General features: G+C 43.8%; 1 protein-coding gene across 1 annotated transcript in view; it reads right to left on the minus strand.

The window, feature by feature from the left end:
- Positions 1–22,080, minus strand: part of LOC135540047 (cyclin-dependent kinase 18-like) — a 62,010-nt gene that overhangs the window by 9,673 nt on the left and 30,257 nt on the right. Inside the window, exons 2-6 of the mRNA XM_064966360.1 lie at positions 20,708–20,843; positions 7,537–7,685; positions 5,929–6,075; positions 4,149–4,205; positions 322–436 (exon numbers count right to left, since the gene is read on the minus strand). Coding sequence (XP_064822432.1) covers positions 322–436; positions 4,149–4,205; positions 5,929–6,075; positions 7,537–7,685; positions 20,708–20,816 — 577 coding nt within the window. The 5' untranslated portion in view covers positions 20,817–20,843. The remainder of the gene's footprint in view (positions 1–321; positions 437–4,148; positions 4,206–5,928; positions 6,076–7,536; positions 7,686–20,707; positions 20,844–22,080) is intronic.

The following is a 22,080-nucleotide window of genomic DNA, read 5'->3' on the forward strand; positions in this document are numbered from 1 at the left end:
GATGGAGCTTGCCGAGGATATTTTCCATGAGTGTATTCTGCAAGCGAGTCGTTTGCATGCGCTATGACGTTAGTGTTACAAGCTTACAACCACTGACTGGCTGTGGATAAAACTAACCGAGCTATCTTCGTCCGTATTGTGTGTCCACCTCTGTCATGTTTCCGAGGGAATTATTTTTAAGCACCCACTCGTGATTTGTTGGGAGAGTTGTCTGTGTGAAGAGCGTCCTCCAAATCCAACATCATTCCCAGACCTAGCACTGTACCTCTAGGCCTGGGCATTTCCGAGACTATGGTTGTATAGGGTGCTGTGTGTTTTTACCTTCCCTGATAGCTGTACAGGGCGCTCCCTCCTCGTGCTCTAACCTAATCTCTTTCAGCGCCACCAGGTTTTCCGTCAGTTTGCTCCGCCCCTTAAACACCGTGGCATATGTCCCCTACACAGGAACAGGAAATAGGAAACGGGAATAATTAGTTAATCACATCAGTTTTTTACATATACAATGGTCATCACTTTATGGCCATGCCAAATGTCTAACCCTGACTACTGAGCATAACCCATAACCTTATCCCAAACACTAACCCTACCCCATAGCATTAACCCTAACCCTACCCAACCCCATAACTTTAACCCTACCCCATAACCTTATCCATAACACTAACCCTACCCCATAACCTTACCCATAATACGAACCCTACCCCATAACCTTATCCATAACACGAACCCTACCCCATAACCTTATCCCTAACACTAACCCTACCCCATAACCTTATCCCTAACACTAACCCTACCCCATAACCTTATCCCTAACACTAACCCTACCCCATAACCTTATCCCTAACACTAACCCTACCCCATAACCTTATCCCTAACACTAACCCTACCCTATAACCTTACCCATAATACGAACCCTACCCCATAACCTTATCCCTAACACTAACCATACCCCTTAACCCTAACACGAACCGTACCCCATAACCTTAGCCCTAACACGAACCGTACCCCATAACCTTAGCCCTAACACGAACCCTACCCCATAACCTTAGTCCTAACACTAACCCTACCCTATAACCTTATCCCTAACACTAACCATACCATACCAGCCCTAACACCCTAACACCCTAACACGAACCCTACCCCTAACCCTAACCTTAACCCTAACACGAACCGCCCTACACGAACCCTACCCCATAACCTTAGCCTAACCTTAGCCCCCATAACACGAACCGTACCCCATAACCTTAGCCCTAACACGAACCGTAACCCCCCCATAACCTTAGCCCACTAACCCTACCCTATAACCTTACTACCCCATAACCTTAGTCCTAACACTAACCCTACCCTATAACCTTACCCATAATACGAACCCTACCCCATAACCTTATCCCTAACACTAACCATACCCCTTAACCCTAACACGAACCGTACCCCATAACCTTAGCCCTAACACGAACCGTACCCCATAACCTTAGCCCTAACACTAACCGTACCCCATAACCTTAGCCCTAACAAGGAACGGTACCCCAAAACCCTAACCCTAACAAGAACCGTACCCCATAACCTTAGCCCTAACACGAACCGTACCCCATAACCTTATCCCTAACACTAACCGTACCCCATAACCTTATCCCTAACACGAACCCTACCCCATAGCCTTATCCCTAACACAAACCCTACCCCATAACCTTACCCATAATACAAACCCTACCCCATAACCTTAGCCCGAATACTAACCATACCCCATAACCTTACCCATAATACGAACCGTACCCCATAACCTTATCCCTAACACGAACCCTACCCCATAACCTTATCCCTAACACGAACCCTACCCCATAGCCTTATCCCTAACACGAACCCTACCCCATAACCTTAGCCCGAATACTAACCATACCCCATAACCTTAGCCCTAATATGAACCCTACCCCATAACCTTAGCCCTAATACAAACCCTACCCCATAACCTTAACCCTAATACTAACCCTACCCCATAACCTTAGCCCTAACTTATAAAGAAGGTTCGTTTGGCTACCAGGTATCTTTGTCATTGCTGTCTCTTTTTTTGAAACACTGGCTTGTCTCATGGCAGGATGTAAGGTATTTTAAACATGACCACCTTGTTATGTAGATGAGCAGTCATAGTTGACCAGACACTAGTTCTGTTAGGACATGTGTTTACAGTAAACTAACCCCCGCCCCCTCGACCTAGACTGCATGCCATTCCAGAACACTGCTCCCACCCTGCTGTCTTCCATGTTCACTCCTCCACAGATCTGGCAGGACTGCATAGGTTTCAATATGACGCAATATGAAGGAAACTAAATACAGGGATTGCTTACACCTATCCAGCTATTGTGAAACGGGGTGACTGAGGACAGGTAGAAAGGGACAACTTTCTGTTATGAGATGTTGCCCAGTTGTTGATCCTAATGACTGAGCATGGCTAGGACAGATGTCGCCCAGTTGTTGACCCTAATGACTGAGCATGACTAGGACAAATGTAGCCCAGTTGTTGACCCTTGTTGAATGACTGAGCATGACTAGGACAGATGTAGCCCAGTTGTTGACCCTAATGACTGAGCATGACTAGGACAGATGTAGCCCAGTTGTTGACCCAGTTGACTTGACCCCCTAATGACTGAGCATGACTAGGACAGATGACAGCATGACTAGGACAGATGTAGCCCAGTTGTTGACCCTAATGACTGAGCATGACTAGGACAGATGTAGCCCAGTTGTTGACCCTAATGACTGAGCATGACTAGGACAGATGTAGCCCAGTTGTTGACCCTAATGACTGAGCATGACTAGGACAGATGTAGCCCAGTTGTTGACCCTAATGACTGAGCATGACTAGGACAGATGTAGCCCAGTTGTTGACCCTAATGACTGAGCATGACTAGGACAGATGTAGCCTATTTAGTCTGACTGCTCCTCTGCACTAACAGTAACTCAGGGTTCATGAGTACAGTCTGAGACAACAGATAAGTAGCCACTGTGTGTGAGACTACACACACCAGTTCTATAAATCCATCTAATATTGCTATGTAGAACTAGGTATGCAGTAGGGGAGACTGGGGTTGGTTGTCACACATTTTACTCTCGTGTCGTTCTCAGCACCAGTCTATCTTACAAGACTCTTTTCAACATTATAGAAAGAAAGGCCTTGGGTTGAAATGGGGACCATTTCTATCCTCATCTTATTCCAACATGGAGTTATAAGCAATCAAACACACTCTGTACACTTGCGACAACCAGTGTGTAGTTGGTTGTCACAGTGTTTGTTAGTAGCCTATTCCTTTTGGAACAGGAAAAGAAGCACTATAGCATACATAGTCTTAGAAATAGCCAAACAATATTTCAAACAAAATTCTGCATTTTATGACTTGAGAACAACATATGACATTTTGAGTAGGTTTGTGTGGGTGTGTGTCAGAAACAATGTGTGCGGCAACAAACCCAGATGGCACAGATTCCTCTGCCCAACGGATGTATACATGTTGCATCGGGAAGATGTATTTAGAATATCTACATTCTAAATTCTACATTGTTTATACGTCGGCCAGGCATCAACATTCTTTTCTGGTGTCTCGGCGACGTCTTTCCTCTGTGTAAACGCTCTCCACACTACATATTCCCAAGACATTTTGATATGTCGGCCAAAAGGGTTTGTGTTTACTGGTAAGGGAGGTCTTTATAGCAACAGCACAAAAGAGCTTGTGATTTATTGTATACTGGCAGTGGCAATGTCCCCAATTAATATATGGTTATAATGGAGTTGATAGGGACAACCAACCCCACGTTCCATGTGACAATTCCCCCCCAATGCTACTTACCACATGGCTTGACCTAGTAACTTAGAAATAGGTTTGGGATGGAGTCTTTCTGCTTTTCAACAAACATAATTTCGTAGTTCTAAAGATTTATAAAGAACTTTATATTACATTCTCTTATGAAATACACAAATTCCTCTCATCTCAGGGGTTAAATAGAAGGTGAAAATCCACACACTGAATAACTACACTGGGAATACCCTCACACCTTTAGTTTCAACCATTCTAATTTCTCTGTATCCTGCACCTATTAAAACAGCTGGATGTGTGCCTTAAACTGCAGCTGAAAGCACGTAACCATAGCGACATTCTTACCTCTCCCAGTTTTCCCAGTTTCACGTACGTCTCCAGCTTTCCAAAGCCAATGTCAGACTGTATGGAAGAATACACAAGGTAACAAAGTTATGCAACACCCAATTCCCCCGTTGTGAGAAAATAATTGCCCCCTTACGCTCAATAGCTGTTTGTGCCAGATTTTTGCCCACTCTTGCTTGCAGAACTGCTGTAGATCAGCAACATTTGTGAGTTTTCAAGCATAAGCTGCTCATTTCAAGTCCTGCCACAACATCTCAATATCTCAATTGGGATTAGGTCTGGACTTTGACAGATGGCCTGATATTCTCCTGTAGAATTCTCTGATACAGAGCAGAATTCATGGTTCCTTCTATTAAGGAAAGTTGTCCAGGTCCTGAGGCAGCAAAGCATCCCCAAACCATCATACTACCACCACTATGCTTGAATGCTGGTATCGGGGTTTTACTGTAGAATTCAGTGTTTGGTTCTCGCCAGGCATAATGGGACCCATATTGTCCAAAAAGTTGACTCAAGTTTGCCAAAAAGCACCTGGAAGTATCTGGATGATCAAGACTCTGACAATGTTTTCAAGACTCTGTTTTATGGACAGATTATTCAAACGTATAACTTTTTGGATGCCATTGGTCCCATTATGCCTGGTGAAAACCAAGCACTGCATTCCACAGTAAGAACCTCATACCAACAGTCAAGCATGTTGGTCATATGATAGTTTGGGGATGCTTTGCTGCCTCAGGACCAAGACGATCCAAAAGACACAATCAAGTCTACTTGAAAATGGCTAAAAAGCAACACATCTTAAGTTTTGGAATGGCCTAGTCGAAATCCAGGCCTAATCCCAATTGAGATGTTGTGGGAGGACTTGAAATGAGCAGTTCATGATTAAAACCACACAAATGTAACTAGTTAAAGCAGTTCTGCATGGGAGAGTGGGACAAAATCCCTCCACAGTGTCGTGAGAGTCTGATCAACAACTACAGGAAGCGTTTGGTTGCAGTCATTGCAGCTAAAGGTGGAACAACCAGTTATTGAGTGTAAGGGGGCAATTACTTTTTCACACAGGGGAATTGGGTGTTGCATAACTTTGTTTATCAATTAAATGAAAAAAGTATGTAATTGTTGTGTTATTTGTTCACTCAGGTTCCTTTAATCTAATATTAGGTTTGGGTTGAAGCTCTAACATTCAGTATAAAAAAACCATGTAAAATCTGAGAAATTTATATAGGGGAAAATACTTTTTCATAGCACTGTATGTAAGGTTATGACCATATGGTTTAGGGATCATGGTGTTGGGTACAGGGGGTAGTCTACTGACCAGTAAAGCCCGCAGGGACATGCGGCTGAGGGGTTTGATTTAGGGTATTAGGGTATGCGTGTATTAGGGTACTGCAGTATGGGTGTAAAGGGGTACAGGGTACTGAACAGTGATGACTGTCACGATGTGTCTGAGTGGATTGATTTAGGGGTATGGGTGTATTGCGGTATGGGTATATAGGGGTTTGAGGTTTGTGATACTAACCAGTGAAGCCTGTAGTGACATGCAGCTGAGGGGTTAGGGTATTGTGGTATTAGAGCAGTTGTTCCCAACAAGGGGTACTAGGACCAGTTGGGGTACTTGGTCTATCCACAAGGGGTACTTGAAGACTCATGAGACCATAGGCCTACTGGTAATATTCAAATGAGGGGGTTCTTCAGGGATACTCCAGGCAGAGCAAAATTCACTTGGTAGTACAGTAACCGAAAAAGATTGGGAACAACTGTATTAGGGTATAAGGGTACCAACCAGTGAAGCACGGCGAGACATGCGGCTGAGGGGTTTGCAGGGAGGAGAGTTGTTCTCATGCTCCATTTCTCTCTGCATCTGTAGCTTTTTGAGGATCTCTGGAGGCAGGCGGATGTCCATGGGCAGAGACATACGCTTACTCACATCCTGTAGAGAATCAATCAGTCATCGATATGCAACACTCACACAATCATTATTTGTGCAAATACACACATCATAAAAGGGCAATATTCTCACATGACACATTGGACCAGAACAGGTTTATTATTGTTGTTATTGTTATGATTTATTCCTCCATCCACCACCCTCTTTGGAGGACTTTGTTTTACTAAAATAAATGCAATTTTTTTACATACACATTATTCATAACTTTCACATACATGGTACTTCTATACACAGTATTACATGACACACAATATAGTTTGATCTTCACATTATATGGTATTTTCGGTCCTAACTGTTACAGATCATGTGCTGTTAATCCAACCCCGCCTATCTCCGTAGCCCACCCCGCCTATCTCCGTAGCCCACCCCGCCTATCTCCGTAGCCCACCCCGCCTATCTCTGTAGCCCACTCTGCCTATCTCCGTAGCCCACCCCGCCTATCTCCTCAGCCCACCCCGCCTATCTCCGTAGCCCATCCTTTCTCAATTTCCATGTGCCATATATTTTTCGACTGTGCTTCTGAACTCTGAACCTTTCTAATCTCATAGTATCCAAAGAGTATTGCTAACAGTATTATTATGTAATGCTAAATGATTGGCTGACTTTACAAATGGCTAACAGTGCTATTTGTAGGGTTAGTTTTAGGTTAATGTTGTGATCGGTTTTTACTGTCTACTTAAAGCTAGGGATGATTAGACGATCATTAGTTTGAGAAAGTAATCTTCTGTTTGTGTTTCTATTCTGTCTGTGGTTCTGAATACAAACCTGTCTTAATGTAGGACAAGACGAATCAATTCTCTTCTGTTAATCTGTTCTTCCACCCTATGACACAGTTTCTCCTGTGAGTGACTATCTATCTCACACTTCCCCCTCTGCACCACACTTCTGGAACTGTCTGAAATAAGGTGTTTGTGTGTGTGTGAATTTCCCCAGGGTGTGTGTGTGTGTGTGTGTGTGTGTGCATGCACAAACACGTGTTTGTGACTGTCACTCTTTGCAGTTATTTTTGTTGAAAAGTAAGATGGCTGAATTTTCGAACTAAAGGTGTCTGGCCCGGCGGGTTATGTGGAAAAGAACATTCAGACGATGGCTTGTAATTCCCTGGGGGCTGTGTAGCAGCTGCTGCTGCTCTGAGGCTGAGAGGAAGTTATGACCACTCTGTTTTGAGAGGGAGGAGATGAACCCAGGCAGTAGCTCTTAAATTATAAAGGTGTAATAACTGGTTTTGTAAAGGTGTTATGAATGTCTTATGTAAGGTTTGACCTACATTTGTACAGGAGGCTACATTTGCTTTAGTGTCCCTCTCAGTAGAGCAGTTCCTCTCGGATTGGAACCACTTTGGTGTTGTGAGCTAGACTATACTAATTGGCATGTCAATGTGAACTTTATAATTTCTAAACATTCCTATTTCTCCTTCTCCACAACTCTCCCTCCCTGTCTCACCACCATAGAGAAGTGTCGGTGGGGCGCTTTGCTGCGGTACTGGAGCTGGGAGGGGGACTGTGCTCCGGTCGTGGCTGGCTCAGGGCTCACTGGACTGGGACTGGCCTCAAGGTGCAGCGACGGCAGGGTCAGGCTGTCTGGAGTCAGTGCTGCAGGTCAGACGGAGAGAGAGAACGCACACTTTAGAGTTATGGAAAACATTTAACACACAGATGCTGAGAAATACTCCATATTGTAGCCTTAAACACACACGGACAGGCTTGCTTGAACATCCTCTCTTCAGTGTTGTACACAGCAGATTGAGTGGACAATTACACTTTACAAATAAAAAAGACACAGCACTCATTCAGACACGACACAAGGCTCCATCAGCTACAGTGTGGAAATGTGTGCATGTGTTTACAGTCCTCTGAACAGCTTGTGTTTCAGCCTTGGTTTGATCCTGGCTTGTTGGTCTGGCTGCTGTTGGATGTGTTTGGAGTGGATAAGTCTGTTCCATCGCGTCGACTGACACCTCTGTGTATGTGTGTTCAGCCCGCTGCCTCTCGGGTGTTTGATGTAGACTGCGGTGAGCTCTTTAACTCCGTGTTTCCATGGGGACACTGATTGTTAACAAAAGGGTGTGAGCATGTGGCTAAACGGAGGGAGATATCCTCTCTCTCTCAGAAGGCAAAGACATCAACTCAATGACTATTCAACGTAATTTCATTGAAATGAAGTGATAACAGCAAATCAAATCAATGTGTCACATGCGCTGAATACAACAGGTGTTCCTTACCTTACAGTGAAATGATGAATACAACAGGTGTAGACCTTACAGTGAAATGATGAATACAACAGGTGTAGACCTTACAGTGAAATGCTTACTTACAAGCCCTTAACCAACACTACAGTTAAGAAAAAGTGTTAAGTAAAAAAAGAAGTTAAAAATAAAAGAAGTAAAATAACAGTAGCCAGGCTATATACAGGGGGTACCGGTACAGAGTCAGTGTGCAGGGGCACCGGTTAGTCGAGGATGGTTTCAGCCAGTGTGTGCCCAGTGAGCTCTCGCTCTCTGTCTGTATCCCTCTCGGTCTACTTATTCTCTCTGACAGATACAGTATCACAGCCTGTTATTAGTGGAAATTAAAAAGCCCTGGCTACTCCTACATACACAGAGACTCACACAGAGACCATTTTTGGGTGTACATCCATGCAGGTGATGATGGAGATTTAGATGTTAGATTTGAGTTGAGCTAAAAGTTAGGAGGCAAGTAGCTCTCAGTGTTTAGAAAAATAAGGTGACAAAAACAGATGTGACAAAAGAGCGATAGAGAGATCAACGAAGGAGAGAGAGGGGGAATTGGATGGAATGAAGTGGCAATAGATGAATGGTTCTAAGTTTGATTAATATTCCTGCTGTGAGTGGGCACAGAGAGAGAGAGAGAGAGAGAGAGAGAGAAAGGGAGCCTGTTTGGCTCATCATTTAAATATCACAGTTACAGCAACCCTTTGATCTGTCTGCTCTTAATTGGGACCAGGTCAGGTGAGACATGCACACACACAATGCTCTAGTCCGATCCTGTCTGAGATGGGAGATGTATATCTATTGAAGTGAATTATGTGGTAAAGGGCAGACTGCAGGCTCTCACATGGCAAGTTAGGAAACACAATCATTGGAGAAGTGGACAAAGACATGAAGGGCTCTATTTCTTGCTGGCGTTAAGGTGGCTTTCGTGTCAAACGTATGTCAGTTTGCAATTTCGTCATGTAAAAACGGGTGCACTGGCATTTTCCAGCCATAATGTTCGGCAATTCACCTGTCTTACATAATTTTCCAGCCATAATGTTCGGCAATTCACCTGTCTTACATCATTTTCCAGCCATAATGTTCGGCAATTCATCTGTCTTATATCAGCTCGCTTGTGCTCAGATGGGAGGCCCACATGATTTTAGCCATGTAGGTCCCGTATTGGACGTGTGTAAAACCCCTCCATGATGTAGGCTGCGTGTGTAAAACCCCTCCATGATGTAGGCTACGTGTGTAAAACCTTTCCATGATGTAGGCTACGTGTGTAAAACCCCTCCATGATGTAGGCTACGTGTGTAAAACCCCTCCACGATGTTAGGCTACGTGTGTAAAACCCCTCCACGATGTTAGGCTACGTGTGTAAAACCCCTCCATGATGTAGGCTACGTGTGTAAAACCCCTCCATGATGTAGGCTACGTGTGTAAAACCCCTCCATGATGTAGGCTACGTGTGTAAAACCCCTCCATGATGTAGGCTACGTGTGTAAAACCCCTCCATGATGTAGGCTACGTGTGTAAAACCCCTCCATGATGTAGGCTACGTGTGTAAAACCCCTCCATGATGTAGGCTACGTGTGTAAAACCCCTCCATGATGTAGGCTACGTGTGTAAAACCCCTCCATGATGTAGGCTACGTGTGTAAAACCCCTCCATGATGTAGGCTACGTGTGTAAAACCCCTCCATGATGTAGGCTACGTGTGTAAAACCCCTCCATGATGTAGGCTACGTGTGTAAAACCCCTCCATGATGTAGGCTACGTGTGTAAAACCCCTCCATGATGTTAGGCTACGTGTGTAAAACCCCTCCATGATGTAGGCTACGTGTGTAAAACCCCTCCATGATGTAGGCTACGTGTGTAAAACCCCTCCATGATGTAGGCTACGTGTGTAAAACCCCTCCATGATGTTAGGCTACGTGTGTAAAACCCCTCCATGATGTAGGCTACGTGTGTAAAACCCCTCCATGATGTTAGGCTACGTGTGTAAAACCCCTCCATGATGTAGGCTACGTGTGTAAAACCCCTCCATGATGTAGGCTACGTGTGTAAAACCCCTCCATGATGTAGGCTACGTGTGTAAAACCCCTCCATGATGTAGGCTACGTGTGTAAAACCCCTCCATGATGTAGGCTACGTGTGTAAAACCCCTCCATGATGTTAGGCTACGTGTGTAAAACCCCTCCATGATGTAGGCTAAAACCCCTCCATGATGTAGGCTACGTGTGTAAAACCCCTCCATGATGTAGGCTACGTGTGTAAAACCCCTCCATGATGTAGGCTACGTGTGTAAAACCCCTCCATGATGTTAGGCTACGTGTGTAAAACCCCTCCATGATGTTAGGCTACGTGTGTAAAACCCCTCCATGATGTTAGGCTACGTGTGTAAAACCCCTCCATGATGTTAGGCTACGTGTGTAAAACCCCTCCACGATGTAGGCTACGTGTGTAAACCCCCTCCACGATGTAGGCTACGTGTGTAAACCCCCTCCATGATGTAGGCTATGTGTGTAAAACCCCTCCATGATGTAGGCTACGTGTGTAAAACCCCTCCATGATGTAGGCTACGGGTGTAGAAACCCTCCCTGATGTAGGCTACGGGTGTAAAACCCCTCCATGATGTAGGCTACGTGTGTAAAACCCCTCCATGATGTAGGCTACGTGTGTAAAACCCCTCCATGAAGTAGGCTACGTGTGTAAAACCCCTCCATGATGTAGGCTACGTGTGTAAAACCCCTCCATGATGTAGGCTACGTGTGTAAAACCCCTCCATGATGTAGGCTACGTGTGTAAAACCCCTCCATGATGTAGGCTACGTTTGTAAAACCCCTCCATGATGTAGGCTATGTGTGTAAAACCCCTCCATGATGTAGGCTACGTGTGTAAAACCCCTCCATGATGTAGGCTACGTGTGTAAAACCCCTCCATGATGTAGGCTACGTGTGTAAAACCCCTCCATGATGTAGGCTACTTGTGTAAAACCCCTCCATGATGTAGGCTACGTGTGTAGAAACCCTCCATGATGTAGGCTACGTGTGTAAAACCCCTCCATGATGTAGGCTACGTGTGTAATACCCCTCCATGATGTAGGCTACGTGTGTAAAACCCCTCCATGATGTAGGCTACGTGTGTAAAACCCCTCCATGATGTAGGCTACGGGTGTAGAAACCCTCCATGATGTAGGCTACGTGTGTAAAACCCCTCCATGATGTAGGCTACATGTCCATGCCCATCATGAAATGAGAGATGGGTACCTGTGAATACCGGGGAACCTCGTATTTACAAGTTCTGAAAACTGTAACCTGTAAAAATAGCTTGTTTTCCATTTCAAACAGCAATGCAATGTCTTTTTATCCTGTCGATTAAATCATTACATTTTACATGTATTTGCTTGTTTTTCGGTTTAATTGTATTAAAACCTATCTTATTGGGGCGGCAGGTATCCTAGTTGTTAGAGCATTGGACTAGTAACTGAAAGGTTGCTAGATTGAATCCCTGAGCTGACAAGGTAAATATCTGTCATTCTGCCCCTGAACAAGGCAGTTAACCCACTGTTCCTAGGCTGTCATTGAAAATAAGAATTCATTCTTACCTGACTAGTTAAATATATATTAAATAGTATGATTCACCTTCCTGGTTTTATGGTTACAACGTTGGATGCGTTGTACACATTCACACATTCTGGAGATGTGTGAATGTGTAGGATTATCTTCATAAATGCTGTTCATGCTGTTCTGGTTAGTGTTTATTGGCTTATTTCACTGTAGAGCCTCTAGTCCTGCTCACTATACCTTATCCAACCTATTAGTTCCACCACCCACACATGTGATGACATCTCCTGGTTTCAATGATGTTTCTAGAGACAATATCTCTCTCATCATCACTCAATACCTAGGTTTACCTCCACTGTATTCACATCCTACCATACCGTTGTCTGTACATTTATACCTTGAAGCTATTTTATCGCTCCCAGAAACCTCATTTTACTCTCTGTTCCAGACGTTCTAGACGACCAATTCTTATTGCTTTTAGCCGTATCCTTATCCTACTCCTCCTCTGTTCCTCTGGCAATGTAGAGGTGAATCCAGGCCCTGCAGTGCCTAGCTCCACTCCTATTCCCCAGGCGCTCTCTTTTGATGACTTCTGTAACCGTAATAGCCTTGGTTTCATGCATGTTAACATTAGAAGCCTCCTCCCTAAGTTTATTTTATTCACTGCTTTAACACACTCTGCCAACCTGGATGTTCTAGCTGTGTCTGAATCCTGGCTTAGGAAGACCACCAAAAATTCTGAAATTTTCATCCCAAACTACAACATTTTCAGACAAGATAGAACTGCCAAAGGGGGCGGTGTTGCAATAATCTACTGCAAAGATAGCCAGCAGAGTTCTGTCCTACTATCCAGGTCTGTACCCAAACAATTTGAACGTCTACTTTTAAAAATCCACCTCTCTAAAAACAAGTCTCTCACCGTTGCCGCCTGCTATAGACCAACCTCTGCCCCCAGCTGTGCTCTGGACACCATATGTGAACTGATTGCTCCAAATCTATCTTCAGAGCTCGTGCTGCTCGGCGACCTAAACTGGAACATGCTTAACACTCCAGCCATCTTACAATCTAAGCTTAATTCCCTCAATCTCACACAAATTATCAATGAACCTACCAGGTACCTCTCCTAAGCATGGGCACCCTCATAGATATCATCCTAACCAACTTGCCTTCTAAATACACCTCTGCTGTCTTCAACCAAGATCTCAGCGATCACTGCCTCATTGCCTGCATCCGTAATGGGTCAGCGGTCAAACGACCTCCACTCATCACTGTCAAACGCTCCCTGAAACACTTCAGCGAGCAGGCCTTTCTTATCGACCTGGCCGTGGTATCCTGGAAGGATATTGATCTCATCCCGTCAGTAGAGGATGCCTGGTTATTTTTTTTAAATGCCTTCCTAACCATCTTAAATAAGCATGCCCCATTCAAGAAATTTAGAACCAGGAACAGATATATCCCTTGGTTCTCCCCAGACCTGACTGCCCTTAACCAACACAAAAACATCCTATGGCGTTCTGCATTAGCATCGAACAGCCCCCGTGATATGCAGCTGTTCAGGGAAGCTAGAAACCATTATACACAGGCAGTTAGAAAAGCCAAGGCTAGCTTTTTCAAGCAGAAATTTGCTTCCTGCAAAACTAACTCAAAAAGTTCTGGGACACTGTAAAGTCCATGGAGAATAAGAACACCTCCTCCCAGCTGCCCACTGCACTGAAGATAGGAAATACTGTCACACTGATAAATCCACTATAATTGAGAATTTCAATAAGCATTTTTCTACGGCTGGCCATGCTTTCCACCTGGCTACTCCTACCCCGGTCAACAGCACTGCACACCCCACAGCAACTCGCCCAAGCCTTCCCCATTTCTCCTTCTCCCAAATCCAGTCAGCTGATGTTCTGAAAGAGCTGCAAAATCTGGACCCCTACAAATCAGCCGGGCTAGACAATCTGAACCCCTTCTTTCTAAAATTATCTGCCGAAATTGTTGCCACCCCTATTACTAGCCTGTTCAACCTCTCTTTCATGTCATCTGAGATTCCCAAAGATTGGAAAGCAGCTGCGGTCATCCCCCTCTTCAAAGGGGGGGACACTCTTGACCCAAACTGCTACAGACCTATATATATTTTACTCTGCCTTTCTAAGGACTTCGAAAGCCAAGTCAACAAACAGATTACCGACCATTTCGAATCTCACCATACCTTCTCTGCTATGCAATCTGGTTTCAGAGCTGGTCATGGGTGCACCTCAGCCACGCTCAAGGTCCTAAACGATATCTTAACCGCCATCGATAAGAAACATTACTGTGCAGCCGTTTTCATTGATCTGGCCAAGGCTTTCGACTCTGTCAATCACCACATCCTCATCGGCAGACTCGACAGCCTTGGTTTCTCAAATGATTGCCTCGCCTGGTTCACCAACTACTTCTCTGATAGAGTTCAGTGTGTCAAATCGGAGGGTCTGCTGTCCGGACCTCTGGCAGTCTCTATGGGGGTGCCACAGGGTTCAATTCTTGGACCGACTCTCTTCTCTGTATACATCAATGATGTCGCTCTTGCTGCTGGTGAGTCTCTGATCCACCTCTACGCAGACAACACCATTCTGTATACTTCTGGCCCTTCTTTGGACACTGTGTTAACAACCCGACTGTGTTAACAACCCGACTCTCCTCGGGTGGGGCCACAGTGTCTCCTGACCCCTCCTGTCTCAGCCTCCATGCTGCAGTAGTTTATGTGTCGGGGGGCTGGGGTCAGTTTGTTATATCTGGAGTACTTCTCCTGTCCAATTCGGTGTCCTGTGTGAATCTAAGTGTGCATTCTCTAATTCTCTCCTTCTCTCTCTCGGAGGACCTGAGCCCTAAGACCATGCCCCAGGACTACCTGACATGATGACTCCTTGCTGTCCCCAGTCCACCTGTCCATGCTGCTGCTCCAGTTTCAACTGTTCTACCTTATTATTATTCGACCATGCTGGTCATTTATGAACATTTGAACATCTTGGCCATGTTCTGTTATAATCTCCACCCGGCACAGCCGGAAGAGGACTGGCCACCCCACATATGCTCTCTCTAATTCTCTTTCTTTCTCTCTCTCGGAGGACCTGAGCCCTAGGACCATGCCCCAGGACTACCTGACATGATGACTCCTTGCTGTCCCCAGTCCACCTGGCCGTGCTGCTGCTCCAGTTTCAACTGTTCTGCCTTATTATTCGACCATGCTGGTCATTTATGAACATTTGAACATCTTGGCCATGTTCTGTTATAATCTCTACCCGGCACAGCCAGAAGAGGACTGGCCACCCCACATAGCCTGGTTCCTCTCTAGGTTTCTTCCTAGGTTTTGGCCTTTCTAGGGAGTTTTTCCTAACCACCGTGCTTCTACACCTGCATTGCTTGCTGTTTGGGGTTTTAGGCTGGGTTTCTGTACAGCACTTTGAGATATCAGCTGATGTACGAAGGGGTATATAAATACATTTGATTTGATTTGAACCCTCCAGGCAAGCTTCAATGCCATACAACTCTCCTTCCGTGGCCTCCAATTGCTCTTAAATACAAGTAAAACTAAATGCATGCTCTTCAACTGATCGCTGCCTGTCCAACATCACTACTCTGGACGGCTCTGACTTAGAATACGTGGACAACTACAAATACCTAGGTGTCTGGTTAGACTGTAAACTCTCCTTCCAGACCCACATCAAACATCTCCAATCCAATGTTAAATCTAGAATTGGCTTCCTATTTCGCAACAAAGCATCCTTCACTCATGCTGCCAAACATATCCTTGTAAAACTGACCATCCTACCAATCCTCGACTTCGGCGATGTCATTTACAAAATAGCCTCCAATACCCTACTCAACAAATTGGATGCAGTCTATCACAGTGCAATCTGTTTTGTCACCAAAGCCCCATATACTACCCACCATTGCGACCTGCACGGTCTCGTTGGCTGGCCCTCGCTTCATACTCGTCGCCAAACCCACTGGCTCCATGTCATCTACAAGACCCTGCTAGGTAAAGTCCCCCCTTATCTCAGCTCGCTGGTCACCATAGCATCACCCACCTGTAGCACGCGTTCCAGCAAGTATATCTCTCTGGTCACCACCAAAACCAATTCTTTCTTTGGCCGCCTCTCCTTCCAGTTCTCTGCTGCCAATGACTGGAACGAACTACAAAAATCTCTGAAACTGGAAACACTTATCTCCCTCACTAGCTTTAAGCACCAACTGTCAGAGCAGCTCACAGATTACTGCACCTGTACATAGCCCACCTATAATTTAGCCCAAATAAATACCTCTTTCCCTACTGTATTTATTTATTTTATTTATTTATTTTGCTCCCCATTATTTTTATTTCTACTTTGCACATTCATCCACTGAAAATCTACCATTCCAGTGTTTTACTTGCTATATTGTATTTACTTTGCCACCATGGCCTTTTTATGCCTTTACCTCCCTTATCTCACCTCATTTGCTCACATCGTATATAGACTGTTTATAATATATTATTGACTGTATGTTTGTTTTACTCCATGTGTAACTCTGTGTCGTTGTATGTGTCGAACTGCTTTGCTTTATCTTGGCCAGGTCGCAATTGTAAATGAGAACTTGTTCTCAACTTGCCTACCTGGTTAAATAAAGGTGAAATAAATAAAAAATATATTCAAAAATAAAACTGGAAGCTGGTTGAGAGAATGCCAAGAGTGTGCAAAGCTGTCATCAAGGCAAAGGGTGGCTACTTTGAAGAATCTCAAATATATTTTGATTTAACATTTTTTTGGTTAATTCATAATTCCATATGTGTTATTTCATAGTTTTGATGTCTTCACTATTATTCTACAATATAGAAAATGGTAAAAATAAAGAAAAACCCTAGAATGAGTAGGTGTGTCCAAACTTTTGACTGGTGCTGCATATTGCATCTTTTTCCAGCTACTGTGAAACGTTTTGATGTGTGTAAAAACCTCCATAGTCTGCTGTGTTTTATTATTAATATTATAGAATTATGCGCCAATGCCAGCAAGTGCACTGAAAAATGTAATGGTGAAAATAGCTACAAATATTTTGGACTCTAGTGCTACCACCTGTGCTTAGATTTACTATTGCATTAGGTTTGTTAAATTGGAGCCCTTAGATTTACTATTGCATTAGGTTTGTTAAAATGGAGCCCTTAGATTAAATACTGCATTAGGTTTGTTCAAATGGAGCCCTTAGATTTACTATTGCATTAGGTTTGTTAAAATGGAGCCCTTAGATTAAACACTGCATTAGGTTTGTTCAAATGGAGCCCTTAGATATACTATTGCATTAGGTTTGTTAAAATGGAGCCCTTAGATTTACCACTGCATTAGGTTAAAATGGAGCCTGAACTGTCTGCTGACTTTTGGTTCCTCACTACATTCTAATGAAACTTATGGTTGTAGGCTACTAATATGTTTCTACAGAGTTGTAGGCTACTAATATGTTTCTACAGCGTTGTAGGCTACTAATATGTTTCTACAGAGTTGTAGGCTACTAATATGGTTCTACAGCGTTGTAGGCTACTAATAGGTTTCTACAGAGTTGTAGGCTACTAATAGGTTTCTACAGCGTTGTAGGCTACTAATAGGTTTCTACAGCGTTGTAGGCTACTAATAGGTTTCTACAGCGTTGTAGGCTACTAATAGGTTTCTACATCCATTCTTCACTGGCTGGCTCTGTTAAAAGTTAGTATGACAGTAATCATCTGAACTGATTTGATTAGATTTATCTTTCCATCAGTACACTTGTTAGAATTTCAAAAATGATGATTTAATTGAGAAGCTGCACTGGATATTAACTAGGTATTAGATTGACTTAAAGATTAGACTGGCAGTGGCAGGCGGGTGGCCTCCCTGGTACACACACACACACACCTAGTCCTGCAGTAGTGGAGTGGTAATTGTGTTAGGCTTGTGTGCTAATCCAAACTGATTTGGGATGTCTCATTAGGTTAGCTGTAACACTGTAGATGTGCGGTGTGTGTGCATGTCTGAGATTGTTAGCCTGTGGGATATGATACTGAATTAATCAGCCTAATTCAGGTGTGACTGACTTTTCTTTGTCATTTTAAGTTTGATGTAGCTGCTTACCAGCTGAGAAGGGCTACTGAAGGGGATATTAGGTTGATAAAACTTCCCTAACGAACCTAGATGGTAATTCTGATCTGCGAGCTGATTGTGTTATTCTCTTTTTTTGCAATAAATGTGACCACTGTAAAGACAGCTCCTCTGATGTGACCAACTTATTGTGTGTTATGGTATTTATGTCAGGGAATTTAATTGAACTATATTTTAACATGAAAAAAAAACATTATTTGAAGGTCTGTTGCTGATGTATCCCAACCTCATTAGGAGTTGAAGGAACATCCAGAGAATGTGGTTAATCCTGGGAAAAATGTGAGCCAAGTCTGCCTCCAAACAAATCAGATCAAATTTTATTTGTCACATAGACATGGTAAGCAGATGTTAATGCGAGTGTAGCGAAATGCTTGTGCTTCTAGTTCCGACAATGCAGTAATAACCAACAAGTAATCTAACTAACAATTCCAAAACTACTGTCTTATACACACAAGTGTAAGGGGATAAAGAATATGTACATAAAGACATGAATGAGTGATGGTACAGAGCAGCATAGGCAAGATACAGTAGATGGTATCGAGAACAGTATATACATATGAGATGAGTATGTAAACAAAGTGGCATAGTTAAAGTGGCTAGTGATACATGTATTACATAAAGATGCAGTAGATGATATAGAGTACAGTATATACATATACATATGAGATGAATAATGTAGGGTATGTAAACATTATATTAGGTAGCATTGTTTAAAGTGGCTAGTGATATATTTTACATTTCCCATCAATTCCCATTATTAAAGTGGCTGGAGTTGAGTCAGTGTGTTGGCAGCAGCCACTCAATGTTAGTGGTGGCTGTTTAACAGTCTGATGGCCTTGAGATAGAAGCTGTTTTTCAGTCTCTCGGTCCCAGCTTTGATGCACCTGTACTGACCTCGCCTTCTGGATGATAGCGGGGTGAACAGGCAGTGGCTCGGATGGTTGTTGTCCTTGATGATCTTTATGGCCTTCCTGTAACATCGGGTGGTGTAGGTGTCCTGGAGGGCAGGTAGTTTGCCCCCGGTGATGCGTTGTGCAGACCTCACTACCCTCTGGAGAGCCTTACGGTTGTGGGCGGAGCAGTTGCCGTACCAGGCGGTGATACAGCCCGCCAGGATGCTCTCGATTATGCATCTGTAGAAGTTTGTGAGTGCTTTTGGTGACAAGCCAAAATTTCTTCAGCCTCCTGAGGTTGAAGAGGCGCTGCTGCGCCTTCTTCACGATGCTGTCTGTGTGGGTGGACCAATTCAGTTTGTCTGTGATGTGTATGCCGAGGAACTTAAAACTTACTACCCTCTCCACTACTGTTCCATCGATGTGGATAGGGGGGTGTTCCCTCTGCTGTTTCCTGAAGTCCACAATCATCTCCTTAGTTTTGTTGACGTTGAGTGTGAGGTTATTGTCCTGACACCACACTCCGAGGGCCCTCACCTCCTCCTTGTAGGCCGTCTGTAGGCCGTCTCGTCATGGACAGACAGTTGGACAGCATTGCTCTGATTCAAATCAAGGATTACTTTGACATTTTGTTCAGTTATTGTCTGAAATAGGCTGTGATGGAAGAAGGGGTTGTGAAGGGCAGAATGTCTGGATTGACAGAGAACCTATTAACACTTCTATCACTTACTCACTCACTCACTCAGACCTTGAGTTCTCTCTGCATCAGGGGGTACAGGACTCTCTGGTGTTAGATCACAGACACAGCTGCTTCCCCCAGACAGCTGATGACGGCTGGCATCACACAACGCTACATTCCCATCCATCCAGACCTCTATTCTGAATCCCAGTGTGCTCCATGTTGTTCTTGTCTATAACTGTTCTGTAATCTTTCATGTACATGTATTTTATGTGGAACCCAGGAGTAGTAGCTGCTGCATATGTACCAGCTAATGGGGATCCTAATAAACTAAACTTCTGTACAAGGTTAGCTGCCTCAATAGTGAGAGAAGTAACTATGAGGTCAAGTGTTGCTGTGTCAAGTGTGCATGAGAAATGGTGAACAGCATGAACACCAAGAACACACTGTTTAAAAGGTTTTGAATTTCTTCACAATTTGCTCTATTGGCATGACGTAAAAATGTACATTTTGCCAAAGCTCACTTTGGAGATTTACAATATTGATATAATTAAAATAATAATAATCAATATTGTGAATATTGTTTTCTATCACTGCTGCAGGGCAGACTGGTGCTAGATTAGAGGATGGGTGTGACCCAGTAGACCACAGCGAGGGAGATTTGCTTGTATAAATGTGTCTTGAACCCTGCTAATCAGCCTCAGCTCCTGGCATCCCCTATTACACTCTCACACATCTCTTTCTCCTTCACATCTCCTCCATCTCTCCACTCAGAGCTTGTATAAATGTGTCTTAACCTCTTCTAAACCCCAGCCTTCCCTCAGCCTAATCGGAAATCAGTGCTACTAATCAGGCTGTGGAGACTAAGTGGGGCTGGTACAGAGATGACTGGGCTGGTGGTTTGATTATAAACGGATCCAAGAATGGCCTGATCCATTAATGAATGGGAGTAATGTAAGATCTGGGATCAGGACTTTGAGCTTCCTGTGTCTAAATATAGTCCCAATATGCTGTGAAAGGGACTGGTCATTCCCTTAGCAACGCTCAGAGCAGCAAGACCCACTGGAGACAAGGACAGAGGAGAGGATTGTTGTGTCATTGGGCATTGTTGGGTAGGGTTAAAGGTCTTACCCTGAGTGTGTTGGATGTTGAGCTGGTTGATTTGCTCGGTGAACTCGTTCTCCTCTATGGTTTCGGTGCGAGGGACGGACAGAGAGAAACGTCGCTTAAAGTTCTTCATCTTGTTAATGTTGCAGAGGAGCAGTACCTGATGAAGAGAGCGCGAGACAGTCAGACAAGGCATATGTGTAGGGAAATGACTGGGTATTGAACCCTGTTTTTCTGTATTACTCCAAGACATGTTAGCCCACTGAGGTAAAGCCAAAGCATTAGCCCAGGGAGCTACAACAAGTTTTCAGAACCAAAGCAAACGTACTCAAACAACACCATGTCCTTTACTCTTTTACAGAAGAAGAGGCCAACTCTACAACCACATTTATATTGTAATGACCCTGGGTTTATAAGCGTGGAAATCGACCCTGCCGCATGAGCATGCTTTTGCGGCACAGTCGATAGCGCACCGGAACTCGTGCTCGAAGGTCAAGGGTTCGAGACCTGCTCCCTGCTGTTTCATTACAATATAATTTCAACCACCACTAACAATAACCCCTTGGGTGAAAAAGAATAACGATGAGACTGTCTGAACAGAGGAAAGTGAATGTAACTTCTTTGTTGTTATTACTCCTGATATCTCCAGGAGTGGTAAGTATAATTTTTGTCTTCATCTGTTGTCTAGTACTGTCTTTTTGCTAGCTAGGGCCATCTACTTTAAAGGGAAACTTCACCACTAGACACTATTTGGGGGTGGTTCTACTTACATGATGATGAGGGTGTTTGACATAATTATGCACTAGAGGTCGACCGATTATGATTTTAACACCGATACCGATTATTGGAGGACAAAAAAAGCCGATCCCGATTAATCGGCCGATTTTTTTAACATGTATTTGTAATAATGACAATTCCAACAATACTGAATGAACACTTAATTTAACTTAATATAATACATCAATAAAATCAATTTAGCCTCAAATAAATAATGAAACATGTTCAATTTGGTTTAAATAATGCAAAAACAAAGTGGTGGAGAAGAAAGTAAAAGTGCAATATGTGCCATGTAAGAAAGCTAATGTTTAAGTTCCTTGCTCAGAACATGAGAACATATGAAAGCTGGTGGATCCTTTTAACATGAGTCTTCAATATTCCCAGGTAAGAAGTTTTAGGTTGTAGTTATTATAGGAATTATAGGACTATTTCACTCTCTACCATTTGTATTTCATATACCTTTGACTATTGGATGTTCTTATAGACACTTTAGTATTGCCAGTGTAACAGTATAGCTTCCGTACCTCTCCTCGCTCCTACCTGGGCTCGAACCAGGAACACTGCGACAACAGCCACCCTTGAAGCAGCGTTGCCCATGCAGAGCAAGGGGAATAACTACT

Source organism: Oncorhynchus masou, chromosome 5 (assembly GCF_036934945.1).
Source record: "Oncorhynchus masou masou isolate Uvic2021 chromosome 5, UVic_Omas_1.1, whole genome shotgun sequence".
In the NCBI taxonomy this organism is placed as follows: Eukaryota; Metazoa; Chordata; class Actinopteri; order Salmoniformes; family Salmonidae; genus Oncorhynchus; species Oncorhynchus masou.